The 14,898-nt window shown below is 39.5% G+C and overlaps 1 protein-coding gene across 6 annotated transcripts in view; it reads left to right on the top strand.

Moving 5' to 3' along the window:
* Positions 1-14,898, top strand: part of Mid1 (midline 1) — a 346,699-nt gene that overhangs the window by 308,105 nt on the left and 23,696 nt on the right. For all 6 annotated transcript variants that reach the window (XM_063242905.1, XM_063242907.1, XM_003462901.5 and 3 more), the window contains exons 5-6: positions 2,690-2,838; positions 9,882-10,009. In XM_063242905.1, coding sequence (XP_063098975.1) covers positions 2,690-2,838; positions 9,882-10,009 — 277 coding nt within the window. The remainder of the gene's footprint in view (positions 1-2,689; positions 2,839-9,881; positions 10,010-14,898) is intronic.

The raw sequence follows: 14,898 nt of genomic DNA, 5'->3' as shown, positions 1-14,898 counted from the left end.
TTCTGCCCAGTGACATAGCACAAAAGCAGCCATAGATGTTTCATACCTGAATGAGTGTGGCAGTATGCCAATAAATCTTCATTTACACAAATGGTCTGGATTTGACTCACACATTGCTGGTAAACACCTAACTTATAGCAATGTTTTTTTTTTCTCCTATTAATAATGCAACTTACACTAGGAAGTACATATCTCACAACCAGTGCCCATGCACACACATATACACATATGCACCTTCCTTTCTGTCTTTTCTTTTTTCTTTTTTTTTTTTTACCATACTAGGGATCTATCCCAGGTCTTCACACTGAACCCCAACCCCTTTTGAGACACTTGGAGCTTGTGATACACCTGCCTTAGCTTTCTAAAGGTCTGAGATTACAAGCATGCGCCACCACACCTGGCTATGATAAAATGTTTTTAGGAAATCACACTTGCCCCTTTCTAGGAAGAGTGCCCTCTACTACTTGCTTTTCTCTATATCTGCTTGGTTTTCTAAATGCTGCTCCTGAATGCATTAAGGATTCTTCACCTGAAGATTCAAACACATTCCTTGCTTGCTGAAATGCAAACTCCTACCACTCTGCCAGCTAGGACCCCTTAACCAGAATACTGGGGGGGGGGGGGCACATGCTCACATCTACAGATTTTCTTTAAAAAAAAAAAAGGTCCTGACTGATTTGTTCTCTTTTTTGAACCCTGTGTTTGAGAAGCTCTGATCAGGTTTATCAGATGAAATTGTACATTGACTTATAATGAAAACTGTGCTGCAGTGTTCTCTTGAGAACATTCTGATATTTTCACCAAAGGCTCTTGTTTTGCTTCAATTTATGCTCAGTTTAGGGCTTTTTTCCTGTTTTCTTCATGTGTCACTTTTAATTTGTAGTATTAGGAGAGAAGAAAAAGATAAAAATAGAGTCTATCCATCATCACATTTATAATCTATATGGTCTCTACTAGCCGTATCCAAAGGATAAGTGATTGGCATGAAATTATTCTAAAAGACTTATTTTGTTTTTTTAGAATTGTATTAAGCATCTTCAATTTTGCCGTGTAATTGTATTGTGTGATGAAACATCCCATCCGCTTGGTTTGTTTTAGGGATTATAAATTATTTTCCTCCTGGAATTTTCCCTTCCTCTGACAGTTTCTAATGGGTGTGTTCTAATATTCTGGATTGGACAGGATGGCTTCTTTGGCTTTGCCTGTGAATAGAATGATGCCAAAAGCTAAATTCTGTTTAGGTTAAAATAAGGGTTACTTTCTTCAACTAATGTACACAGCTAATCTGTGGTGGCCAGTAACTACAATTATACTTAGTAAAATCTTTTCCCGGGCTCAACACCACATACTGTATGTCGCAATGTTTTGATATTAGCTCTCTAACTCTCCCTTGGCAGGTTTTCTCACCTTTGCCTGAAATCTTGTGCCTGCTGCCTCTCAAGTCAACACTGACTTCCTTTGTTTGCTGCAGAACATACTTGGAATTGGCTGTCCCTGAGAGGCCTCAAGTTCTGACATCTCTTTCCTTCCTTTTCTTCAATTCGAGTTGTCTGGGGGATGATAATGACGACTTTGAGAAAGAGGGAATTTCTTGGAGTTAGGAATTCTGGAGGGAGCCCGAGCCAGCCTGGTCTGTAAGACACATTAGCCGGTCTCCTCCTTGCCCTTTCACCCCAGGCTATTTTCCATTCAGAATTATCATAAACCCGGCCAAAACCTAGCCCCGGGTGTGTGGATGGGGGCACTAGGCACTAGGCAATTTCAATTAACAGTCTAATTTTAGCTTGGCTCCTGACCAGAGGGCTTCATCTCTCAGTACTTATCAACACTAGTGATGGTCAAGTGGGTTACCTTGGACTTCTCTTGGCCTGCCTGAGAGGTTATGCTCAATTACATTCAAGGGTCATTTTCAAGCAAGACAGAATCAGGAATCGGAATGAAGGCTGTGAAGCAGATATGCCTTTTTATCCCAACTGGGATATGCTTATCAAAATAGTTCTTAGTTATCAAGCAAGCACAAAGTGCCTGGAAATGACGTTCCCAGCAGAGGAAATGGCCCAGCTGTGCTTTTTTTGGCTTTCTCTCATCTGCTCAACCGGAAAAATATTAATCAATGGGAAAAATGCTCCCTTTCTGTTCATTTAACACATGAATTTTAGGTAGTGTGGGAAATGCCTAATACCTAATGCTTTTACATTATAATTTTACTGCGTGAATCACAAAGAACATTTTAGAAACTAGTTTGTACTTAAGCCTCAAATTTGCTCCTGTAGTGATGTTTTATTTTCTTGATAGCACAGCTGAAAGTCTGAGATGAGAAAGTTCCACGGTTCCCTATAGTCTTCTGTTAATTGTGTGGAAAGTGGAGGGAAGAGGTCAGGTGACCCTTTGTAAGTTGCCACTGAGCAACACCTTTTTTTCTCATCAACAGGGAAGCAATTAGTAATTCAGTATTTCCTCATAAAATGAATTAGCGGCACTTCTTTGAGGAGATAAAAAATATATTTAAAACAAGAGTCCCTTAACGGGGCTTTCCAGAATTTGATCTCACTGTATGCTTATTTTCTGAACTTTTATGGAAAGATGACTTAATATGCAATACAGTGGCCACATCTGAAGGGTCCAGCCTGCTCTCTTCACTTAGCGAGCCAACCTAGCTACCTATGTGTCTTCTTGTCTCTTGTTCAAGGTGATGAGGCTTCGCAAACTCGCTCAGCAGATTGCAAACTGCAAGCAGTGTATTGAGCGATCAGCATCACTCATCTCACAAGCTGAACACTCTCTGAAGGAGAATGATCATGCTCGCTTCCTACAGACAGCAAAGAACATCACTGAGAGGTAAGTGAAGGGACTTCTGGGAAATTCTCAGTCTCCTGGTTGCTGGTATGAGGGGTGTGATTAGTGGCCTTGTTCTTGTCTTGCATTTGTTTTCATTTTCAAAGCTGCGTACCAGGGAAAATAGAGGCCTTGAGCTACTTGAGCTAAAAATGCTTCCCTTTGACGCCCTTCAGTAACAGGCTAGAGTTCAAGGCCTTTGAAAGGAGAGTCCACCAGTGAGAAAGAATGAAATCAACCTGCTTTGTGGGGGAGCTTGTGCTGGCACAAAAACAGTATCCTTTGTTACTCTCAGACCGGGTCTCATCATATACTCAGTAACAGAATCAAAATAAAGGTAAAATATAAAGAAGGAATCTTCCATTGCAGGTTATTTATGTAAAAAAATATGGCACAGATGTTGCTCTTTGATGGGCCTGTTTTTATATGATTGAGAAGCTGGACCTCACTAGAGAATGTCCAAGTTGACTAATGCAACAGACAAAGGGTCAAACTGTCATGCTCATACAACCTTCTTTTAAAATATTCTCTACTGCACATGAAGGAACTTAAAAAATAATGTCATCCAAAGGACCAGCTCAGCAGTAAACCTAGAAAGGATGAATATTTCTTTAGCACACCTGTCTGATTGGTATAAAAATTACTCATCTCCATGATGTAAACATCTGTAGCAATTTTAGTGGCTCTATGGAGGAGCACTAAGTTGGGCTGGCTACAACCAAGGCCACACAAATAACATCTCTGAGCAATTGCCAATGACTTTGACTTATCATTCCTTCTGATTTTTGGCATAGCTGCCGTTTATGCAAAGCAAAAGTGTTAGCACCCTATGGTTGAAAGATGCCAAAGAGCTCTTTTGTGACGGTCTTTATCCCAGAGCACAGGCTCTGAAAAGCATCAGAAAGTAAATACCTGTGGCTTTGCAGGTTGTAAGGTCTGGGTTACAACTACTCAACCCTGCCTTCATAGCTCCCCGAGAGCCAGACAATATGGAAACAAGTGGGTGTGGCTATGTGCCAATAAAACCATTTACACAAAGTCTGCAGGTTCGACTTTGCCAGCCCATGGCCTAGGGGAGGAAAAATGCTCACCATCTTAGGACTGGAATGTCCTCAAAGAAAGAAAAAGGAAATTAACATTTATTAAGTGATTGCCTGTGTCAGACACTCTGCTAATAATTCTCAAAATAACATCTAGAGGTAGGTCTTGATATTCCCATTTTCACTGCTCTTTGTGAGTAGTGTACAGTATCTTTATCGTTTTAAACTTCTGCTAGTCACCAAGCTTCATGGTGTTACTTCTTACATTTGAGAAGAATCCTTTTGCAGCGCAGGAGATACTTATCTCTTCTAAAGGACAGGAATAACGTCTGGCTCTCGTCCATTTTATGTCCTTAAAATGTCCCCCTCCCTGCTGTAAAGAGAGGCCAATTTCTTTCCTCGTGACTCCCAGATTCCGAGTGTTTAATTGTTTGCACCACTCTTCATCTGGATTGTGTCCAATCGCTCATTACTCATCCCAAAGTTAAAAACTTCAAACAGCACCAAGGCAGCAGTGGATGCAGGACATTATAACAGCATTTCCACTAGGTCAGTTTCCCAATCTGGAATCCAAGAGTCTGTGTCTCTACTGTTGGATGGGGCAACATCCAGATGAAGTAACTTCTATGAGCTGCATCCCAGGTGACCCCCACAAATCCTGATGAGTGTCACATGAGTAAACTCACCTCACAGCTGAGAATGAGGCCTCTAACAGTTCTGCTGGAAGCACACACTCAGTTGAAGGCCGGCCAGCACAAGCACATGACTGTGCACCTGTGGTCTCCCACAGATCTGGCAGGGTGCATCTAGTCCCTCTCAGCTCTCCTCGTAACAGGCCCATTTCATCAGGAACGGAAACATGACTTTCATTCTCTTTCCATGAAGAATGTGTTGCTGTTGAGATTCAGTGCATAGTGCCTGTAAAAATCTGCTGGAAACCCTTGTCTCTCTGTTTCTGCAATCCCCCTTTTTCTTCGCATCTCTTATTTGTCATAACTTATGGGTAAATTTCTGAACTGTTTGCTTGCCAGGAGCTGGAATGTAATAAAAGCACACTGGGTTTGACAAGAACTTTGGGAGACCTGAGTTCAAATCCTCACAATGTTCCCTTTTTAGTGTGACTCTAAGCTTTTTGCTACTAAGAAACTGGGTTCATAATAGCTACCTGTGTTGTGAAATTTTGTTGAACATTCATCAGAAAATGGTCCTAAGCATCACAAGCATTCTACAAATGCAAGTTGATATAGCATTTCCATATTTCAATGTGGCCTCTCATGTATTCACTGCTGCTATCTACCTGTCTTTTCTTCAACTTGTCATTGAACAGGATTCTCTAGGACACAGTTTCCTGGCTTTGTCTCCTGTTGTGTCTGTCCTGGTTTTTGCTCCTATGTACTGTGCTTCCAGATCATTTTTATTCTTCTACACAAGTGTGGAACCTAAAACAAACTTCAGATCCTACAGGGATTCTTGAAGTGAGATTTAGGTGAGGTTTTCGTACCTCATTAAATCAGGTAAAGGGATATGCTTTCCAATAAGCTGAATCCAAAGTGCAAAATTTGTTTTCAACTCAGAAATGTCAAGCAACCCCAAAAGGAAATAGAGCCACAAGCTTTACATTGTAGGAGATACATATGCTTTGTAACCGACTGTTTAGCTATGTGCTAATTGCCTAGTAGTTATGCATACATTGAGGCTGCTCATTAACACTTCTGAGTCTAATTTTAGTTGTATGCTCCAAGTGGGCAGGATGCCTGGCCTCTTGTTTCCACTATTGTAGTCCCAGGACATTGCAGACTTCCTAAGGTGAGCGAATGAGCCAAAGAATCCATATACAGGGCCAAATTTTCCTACCTAATATAGCTGTTATAAGGATGAAATGTAATAACACAGCAAAAACATTGCTTAACCCAGTTTCTGTCACAAGGTGAATGTGCAACAAATGCTAATTTCCTTCCTTCCTCCTCACTGGGTGAATGTAAATTTAATATATAACACATTATATTCTGAAGCACACTAATACTTAAGTGTTTGGTGTGATTATATGGGTGCCTTTCTAACGTTATGTAAAGTGAGCAGAACTAGCCATCAAATCTCGGCATTAAAAAGTTGCTCTGCTGCTTACAAAGGAGCTAAAAGTAGAATTGCTCTTAGCAGCAAATTATCAAAATGTCCTCTGAACAGGATCCATATTCAGAGCTTCTAGGAGGTTCTCCAACTCCAAGGAAAGCCCCGTGTTCCTCACCACAGGCAGATCAAGGACTTATTAGGTTTTTCTCAAAGATAAAACTAAAAACACCAGTTGTGAGCTCTGGAAAGATGTCACTTTCTTCTTAGCATTAGAGTGCATCTCGTGTGTGAATTTTGAAGTGTAGTCTGCAGAGTGTTAATAAGTATTATGATAACAACAGGGTTCCAGGGCCAAACATTGTTTAGGAAAGGCCGAACTGGTCAAAGCACAACACATTTTGTCACCGTGACACTCACTGTATTTTACCACGTGATATGCTTTGTTTGGCAGAAGTCCTGTAAACAGTGTAGTCTTTCCACCTTCTGGAAGACTGACCCTATGTGGTCACCAACAGTCAAGTGTCCTGGAGGTTAGATTAGAGCCAAAAGCAGAAATATAAGCAGGGAGCAATGTGTACCCTATCAGGAACCTGGCCAAGATCCCCAACTGCCTGTATGAGGGATACAGAGAAGGATAAAATAAGAGACAGACACAAATTCAGTAATGCATGATGAGGGGCAGGGAGGTCAATGCCTCAGGATGGGCAAAGACTCAGATGCTCCAAATCAGTCACTGTTTACTGGGTATGCACAATACAATGGGTGTATTCAATGATAGGAGGGGCTAGCCAAAGATTCCAGGTCTCGGTAGAAGATTCAGAGGTCCATGACACTACAGGCAACAGATAATCCTGGGATGACTCGAGAGGGTGGAGATGATCCGATGCTAAGAAGGATCTGGCTCTGGAGTGTTCTTTTTCATTTTAGTAGTTTTAGATTACTTTTAGTGGATGGGAGAGGATGGCCCATCCCAAGGGTTAATGAGAAGTCTCAAAAGGGTGACACCATAATCTCAAGCCACCATTAATCCCTTAAGGAAGTCTACAAAATTAGCCTTTGTGAATTTTTTGATCCCCAATACACTCCATTCTCTTATGCATCAGGATGGACATAGGCTCTGTTTGCTCCAATATGTTATAACCTACACACACACACAAACACACACACACACACACACACACACACACACACACAAATACACACATCTGCAGGTGTATCCTAAACTCACACGCGGACACAGAACTGTAAATCAAGGAAGTGAGACAGTAGTGTAGCACTAATAGCCCTGGAGAGTATTAGAAATTCATCTAAAAGACTGAAAGATGAACAATGAGGGATTGGGAAATAAAAACATGGCCCAAAATGTTGAATTTGGCAGATTTCCCCTTGCCTGTCACTCCAATAGAGTCTGAAATTATAACCAAAGATAAATATCTCTCCTTCCATCAAGAAAAAGCTGTGTAGGTGTTAAAAGCTGCAGTAATCTCTGAAGATTCTCTCTGCCAGTGTTTGCCTTCCAGGCTGGGCACCTCCATCTTTTTGGTTCCCACACAGTGTTCTTACCATCAAGAATGCAGCCACTTTTAAAATGTCCCTCAATGAAGACATGTTTTATTGAATTCTTTATTGTCCATAGAATTAAGAGAATGTTAGGAACAAAATCTATTTTGGATAAGCCGGAACAAAGCAGCTACTACTGCCACTGGGCAGGAGAAACACCAAAGCCCGAGTATCTGTGGACAGAGTGGTCTGGGCTGTAGAGCACACAATCTGTGCTGCATGTGAGCAGAAGAGCAATGCAATCATAGATTCGGCACTCGTTTCCACAAAGCATAGTGCAGTGCTCCCTATCAGACGTAATGAAAGAGTAAGCGAGGAGGTCACTTTGAAATGCGTTTTTGAGGAATGTGAATGGCACCATAGAAGTTCTTTGCACTGGTGCAACTATTTGGGGCTCTTTTAGTATCCTTTAAGGGCAGCATAAACATGCTTGATGAAAGTTCGGTTCAAAGAAGCAAACATGCTCATGTCCATTATTTTAAATTAGCAGCTGTTAGTATCAATAGCACAATTCCTTTGGGTGCAATTAGCCAATAAAATCACACAGTTCTGCTATTCATTTCATGGTGAATCGATCCAGAAATGAAGTTAGATTCTCTATCCTCGTTTATGTAAGTGAAACTTCTTTCTAGAGATCTTGCCTCTTCAGAGTTTCATATGTGGATCCCAATACTATTCCAATTAGGTTATTGTTGGTAAACTATCTCCTTCCATCCTTATATAACACTAAAAATTTGCCAGGGATACAAACTCATATGTCCTTGTATTTATAAGGATTTTGAACATTTCAAAGGTAATTTCTTATCAAGGTAAAGTTCACCTAAAATAAAATAACCATTTTAGGGTATATAAACTTTCATATTCTGGATATTTGATAGTATAGGGGACCAGAAAACATATGGCCTTTTGTGTTCAGTTATTTTTAGCATGATGTTCACAGGTAAATCAATAGTATAGCATATTTCAGAATCTATCCCTTTTCGTGGCTGAATAGTATTCCACTGTGTGGAATACAGGGTATAATTTTTATAGTCAAAGTATAATATCTTTCTAAAAATCTAATGCTTAAAGTCCACTAAAATATTTAAACATGAATATAAACTCTGGATTAACTGGACTGAAAATCTTCTTTTTAAAGTGGAAGTGTGTCAACCTGAAATTCTCCTGCTTGTAAAATGACCTTGTATAAATGACCATCAATGGTGTTTATTCAAAAATCAGTAACTAGATGTAGAGCTGAATCATTTCAAAGTTGTTTCTTGTACAAAACTTCCCAGTGCCCTCAAGTTGATGGAACTTAGCAAAATACCAAACTCAACAAGATTACATGTGGACTAGTGTGCTCAGAAGTATTATGCTTCCTGCCACGATTCTCTTGGGTTTTTTTTTTTTTTGTTGTTTGTTTGTTTGTTTTTCTTTTTCTTTTTTTTTGTCTTTTTCGTTTTTATCGGTACCGGGGATCGAACTCAAGACTACCTGTTTGCAAGGCAGGCGCTTATGCCGCTGAGCTATATCCCCAGCCTGATTTTCTTGGTTTTTAAGAGAATCATTTGCATCTTTGAATCAGTCAAACTTTTCTGCTGTAAGTAACTTTAAAAATCAACTTTAGAGCACCTAGAAGGAGACTGGTCCATTCGAATGCCTTGCTTCCTGCTTTATACATGAGAGCTCTTGCCAGAAAGCCTGAGACACAGAGGACATCGTGCGGCGACTGGGACGTCTGTGAGAAAGCTCATGAATATTTTTTATGGCATCTGCTGGGAATATGTTGCAAAAAATAAATACGAGGAGAATGAAAATGAGCCATACAAAATCTCTTTTCTTAATGTTTATTTTAGAGGGAGGCTAGTAATTGATTAAACTAATGTGATATCTGGAAACATTCTTTTTAAATCTTTGCTCTGCCTTTTATGCAGTTGGAAATTTGGGAGACACCCCCGTCTGTCCTGCTTTGAAGTGGAGCAGGGGCAAATCTACAGGAACAAACACTTTTCCAGACAGATGTGTGAAGAAATGCCTGGAGCTATATGCTTCTTGCTGGGGTTAGATGTAATGGAGTCAGGCTGTTAAATACACAGCGGCATGAAATATGAATATTCTTTCACCTCCACAGGGAGTTCTTTTTCCGATAGTAAAGAGGAAAGGGGAAGTTATTCTGTTGCTTTTTCCTGCTTCTTCATTAAGCTTCCATTCACTTGATTTGTGTTATTGGGTTCTGCCATCCAGAATTTCTTCCTAAGGCTATGTGTAAAATAGTAACAGTTTTTTAACTATGATATTCCTTTTCCTTTCATCCTTTTATGTTTTTTCATTCCCACACAATGATGGTGAAAGCCGCTTTCATATCACTAAAAAGTTATTCTGTTTCAATTACAGAGTTTCCATGGCAACTGCATCCTCCCAGGTCCTAATTCCTGAAATCAACCTCAATGACACATTTGACACTTTTGCCTTGGATTTTTCCCGAGAGAAGAAATTGCTAGAATGTCTGGATTACCTTACAGGTATTATCTTTTCCATTCTCTTTAATATCGTGTACACTTAGTGATACAAACACTTTGCTACCAGATCAATGTCTTTTCTAAAAACTAGAGGTGCATGCGTTTGGTTTAGAAGCGCTCTCTAAAATTCCTATGAACAATTTCTGTGCATTCTTTGATTTTAACCAAGAGTAAGCTTGGGGCAGGAGGGGGCAAAAGAGAGAATCATGGTCATTAAAAGCATACTTGTTGTCATTTTCCTTCCTCTCAGTGTGGGACGTTAATTATAATAGCCGTGCTAGCCGTCAAAGAGACACATACGATTTTGGGTTTTTCCAGTCAGTAAAGGATTTGACTCTTACAGTACTTTAGCAGAGAAAAATGTGAGCTAACTAAATGGGTATTCACCTTGCTCTGGCTTTTGTGTTTGTGACCCTATTTTAATCTTCACAATACTGAATCCCAATTTGGGGAATGGGCAAGGCGAGCCATCCTGCTGAGGGTCGGACAGCAAGGAAGTGGGTGAATTAGGTTTTGACTCAGATCTATGCAGACTCAAAAGACAGAATTTCATCTTAGCAAATGTCCCAAAAATCACATTGGGATTCCTGGTGCCATGTTAGAGCTCAGTGCTTTTGGTTGTCCTCTTCTGTTTTGGTCAATGCTAGAAAACACCCATAAAAGGGGGGAAAAAAACAGTCTACTCCTATTCCTACATCTAAACTTTTTTTGCTGTCAGCCAGTAAAGCAGAAGCTGAGAATGCTGGCTGGTGGAAAGAGCAGGGACTGTGGAGACAGCATTATTTGTATTAGTTGAAGCAACTAGCACGGTGACTCAGGAAAGCACAGTGTACACAGTAAAGCCAGATGTACACTATACAGAGAACACAGAGCCTCCTTGAACCAATGTCTCTGAGTGTGCTGTCAGCCTCTCAGCTCCCATCCTGTGTGCACATGTTTGTGGGCACGTGGTCAGGAAAGGTGAAGCAGGAGGTGGGAACAGTGTGACATTTTTTTACAGCCTATAGATAGAAGGCAAGGAATTCTGTCTTCAAAGAGCAGTGTACCCAGAAGAACAGGGTTTTTCCCTTACGAAGACACAAGGTGCTGCTTTTAGCCTTCCTTCATTTGCAAGGAAAGTGAGCCATTCCCTAAATTTCTTGTCATATGTGATTTTTTCTTTCAATCATGCAGCTCCTATTTTTAAGGAAGAAAGAAACTGATTCAAAAATCATTTACAGTAAGGTTCCAAACTTAGTCTCAAATATTTACAAATATAGTATCTTCCTTTTTGTGTATTTAAATCTGACATTTGTTTATGTTTTGTTTTATTTTGAGCTAAGATCCAACTATGTAGTTCAGGCTGCCCTTGAACTCACTGTATAGCTCAGACTGGCCTCACTCATGGCAGTCCTCCTACCTCAGCCTCTCAAGTGCTGAGATTATACCCATGTACCACCATGCCTGGCTTAGAGAGTTAGTTAAACTGGTACCGTCTAACAGAATCTTCTTCAATGAGAGAAATGTCCTATGTCTACACTACTCAATATTATTACCCATCAGGCACATGGAGCAATGGAAAATTTGAAGTGTAGCTAATGAATTTTTCCTTTGATTTAATGTTAATTAAATTTAATGAAAATTTAAGCAGCCACATGTAGGCCATAGCTATACATTGAACAGTACACATGTAGACTTTCTCTGGGCTGGTTTTTCCCTCATGGCATTCTGTTTAAAATTTTCCCACTTTTCTAACCCCATTTGGGAATGAGTTTGTTTGCAAGCAACAGAAAATCCAAGTGACAGTGACTCTTTGAGCAGCATTTATATCACAGAAACAGAACTGAGGCATGCCATACAGGGCTGGGAAGGGATTTGAAGATGACCTCAGATAGCAGGTTCTTTCCCCTTTCCTACTGTGCCATCTTTATTCTTTTGTCTTTTTGCTGTGTGATTACAATGTAACTACCTTCTGGCATTATGCCCAAGTTCCAGACATAAAAAAGGGCAGAAGACAAATAGTGAGTCTGTTCATCACAAAAACAAAATATTTCTCAAAAGGTCCACCTAGAGAACTTCTGTTTATGTCTCCTGGGCGAGGTCCACATCCTGATCTCCTTCCCAAGGCAGCAGAAGACTAGAAAATTAAATATTTTCCTAGGCACATGGACATGCTGCCCAAAACTGATGTCTCATTGGCAAAGAAAGTGTCTTCTTATTTCCCTATAACTGCTAATTGTATTCCAACAATATACGCACATTTTCATAGGAATGTAAGAGTATTCATTAATAGGGAAATTATGAAACTAGTATGTGCTGACTATATGACTGTGCCACATATGATGCTGATGGCTCTTTATTAGCCCAAACTAAGGCCATCTGTGGTACCTGCTATCATACCTTCTGAGCTGTCAACTGTAGGTACAAAATCAGTCTGTTTCTAGACATAACATCAATCCTGGCCATAACGAATGATGCATGGTCGCACTGCCAAGTCCAAATAGTTTATCAGACATTTATAAGCAGGAAATGGAGTGTTTGTGCAGTATTAGCCCACCATTCCTTGGGTGGTGCTTGTGGTGAAGGCTAGAAAATAACAGTTCTGGTACCGATATCGTGAGTATTGAAATTGGCAGTGTGCTGCTGCTCTCATTTACAGTAAATTAGGTATTGACTTTTCAGGACAAACCCATTGGGTTTACAATCAAAACAAGGTTAGCCCGCCAGGCTGTGAAAACAAGATTTTTTTTCCTGTGACATGACTCTAAGTGGTATGTCAAGTTAATAACCCGTAGAGGTGACATTTGCTTCCTGATTACGGATCCTGCCATGGGTCTCATAGCTACTTGCTTATTTTAGACTCACATTTTCTTTATAGTTAATCATATAATTACAGTTCATAAAGGACAAAATCTTCCTACAATAGTCAATGGAGAAAAAATTCAAGGGACTATTTAAGACATGAAAGAAGTCAGTTTTCACTGATTCATGCAGGGACCACGCCGACAATAATAAGCACACTTTATGATGCAACTGGGCCTCTATGGAATGCATCTCCTGATTGGTGTCTCTGATTCATGCACATCCAAGTCACACTGTATGATCCTGAATCCCGCATGTGTATACTTCAGCAGACAGATGTGCAAATACATGTTTCAGAAAAAAATGCTTTAAGGGTTGCATAGGGCCCTTCTTTTTCTTTTTTATATTTCTTTTTTTTTAATTTTATTTAAGGAGAAAAAGAAAAAAAGCAGAAAAAGGGTACAAGTTATACAGAATTTCAGAAAAAATAAATAGTAGGAATCACTAGTTAATAGATTACATATTGTCATCTTAGAAATAGTTGTTCAAGTTACAAAATTAAAGCGTATAAAGTGAACATTTCCCTTCTTTTTCAAAGCACAACTTAATGCAGGCCCCTCCCCACAGTGGGTGCTCACCAATGTTTGTGGGATTCATTCAACAAAGCTGAGCTCATTGACTTAAAAGATCAGACTTGGTTCTCAAGGTAGCCTAGATATATTTACTACTAAAACAGAATTTTAATTTACCATTTCCATAAACTTGCCTGCGTTTCTTTAGGATTCATTAATTCCAATCATTTTGAGCAAGAAAGAACTCTGCAGTAGTATAAGTAAAGGTTGCTCCACATCTGTGGAATGCATACATTTTCTCCCTTTGAAGTTAGGTTCTGGTATACAGAAGACTGGAAAGCAAAGCTCTGGATCAATTCTCTAGACCAGAGGTCAGCAAACTTTGACAGTAAAGGGCCAGATGTTAGTTAGACGTGTTAGGCTTTGCAGGCCATATGGCGGCAACTACTCAACTTTGCTATTACGCTAAAGCAGCCACAGACAATACGTGACTGAATGAGCCTGGCTGTGTTCCAATAAAACTTTATTTACAAAAACAGGCAGCAGACCAAATTTGGCCCACAGCCATTATTTCTAAACCCTGCTCTAAAATATTATTGTTAGTGTAAAACACTCATTGCTCAGGCTTCTTTCTTGTTGACATGTTCTGCTCAATCGAGTAAAAAATTACTATTTTGGTATGATTTAGGATTGTCTTCTATAAAATGCATTAAAGAAATTAAAGTTATTCAGTTAATCAATGCCAAAGAATTATATTTTCCTTGGGCAAAAAATGTATTTCTTAGATATTATTAGTCATTACCATGGTCTTAATTGAAAATATCACTTATAAATTGAAAAATAAGAAAGAAAACTGGGCTGCACTAATAAATTTTAACAGATATCAAAATACCTAATGAAAGAAAATTTTCAAATGCTTTTCTGATTTGCTATAGGATATCAAATATCAGTATTTTTCTGATTGGGTACCCTGACATAAAGATATCTGGTACCATGTGGACTAAGGGTTGGCAAATTGAATCATAGGCTAAATCCAGTCCTCTGTGGAAAAAGATGTTTTGGAACTTCGATTATACCCATGTTTGCACAAATTGTCTACAGGTACTTTAATGCCATGATGGCAGAGTTGGATAGTTGTAACAGCAGCTATTTGACCTACAAAGTGATATTACTTGTACTATGTTAGTAAAAATAGTTAGCTAAAATATTTACCATCCATCCTTTGCTGAAAAGCTTTGCCAACACTCCAGAGTGAATGAAACTACAAAATTTCATCTTGTTTCCTCTTGTTGCATTTTTTTATTAGTACGTATTGGTTATACAGATTTATGGGTTTCATCTGGCACTTTTGTACATGCGCATAACATACTTTGATCATTTTACCTGCCTCCTCCCACCATGTTTTGTTTCCTGCACAAGAAGTATCTGTTTACCTAATCTCTTAAACACATTTATGCAGAAAGACAAACTGAGATAATTTTATACAGGCTGGCTCTGGCCATACTCCTTGTTAGAAATAAAAGCAATAACCAACCATGT

This window comes from Cavia porcellus, unplaced genomic scaffold (genome assembly GCF_034190915.1).
Source record: "Cavia porcellus strain 051 isolate PalLab524CR breed Dunkin Hartley unplaced genomic scaffold, mCavPor4.1 scaffold_33, whole genome shotgun sequence".
Lineage (NCBI taxonomy): Eukaryota > Metazoa > Chordata > Mammalia > Rodentia > Caviidae > Cavia > Cavia porcellus.
The sequence above is the reverse complement of the archived record's forward strand: the minus strand, read 5'-3'. Positions and strand labels throughout refer to the sequence as shown.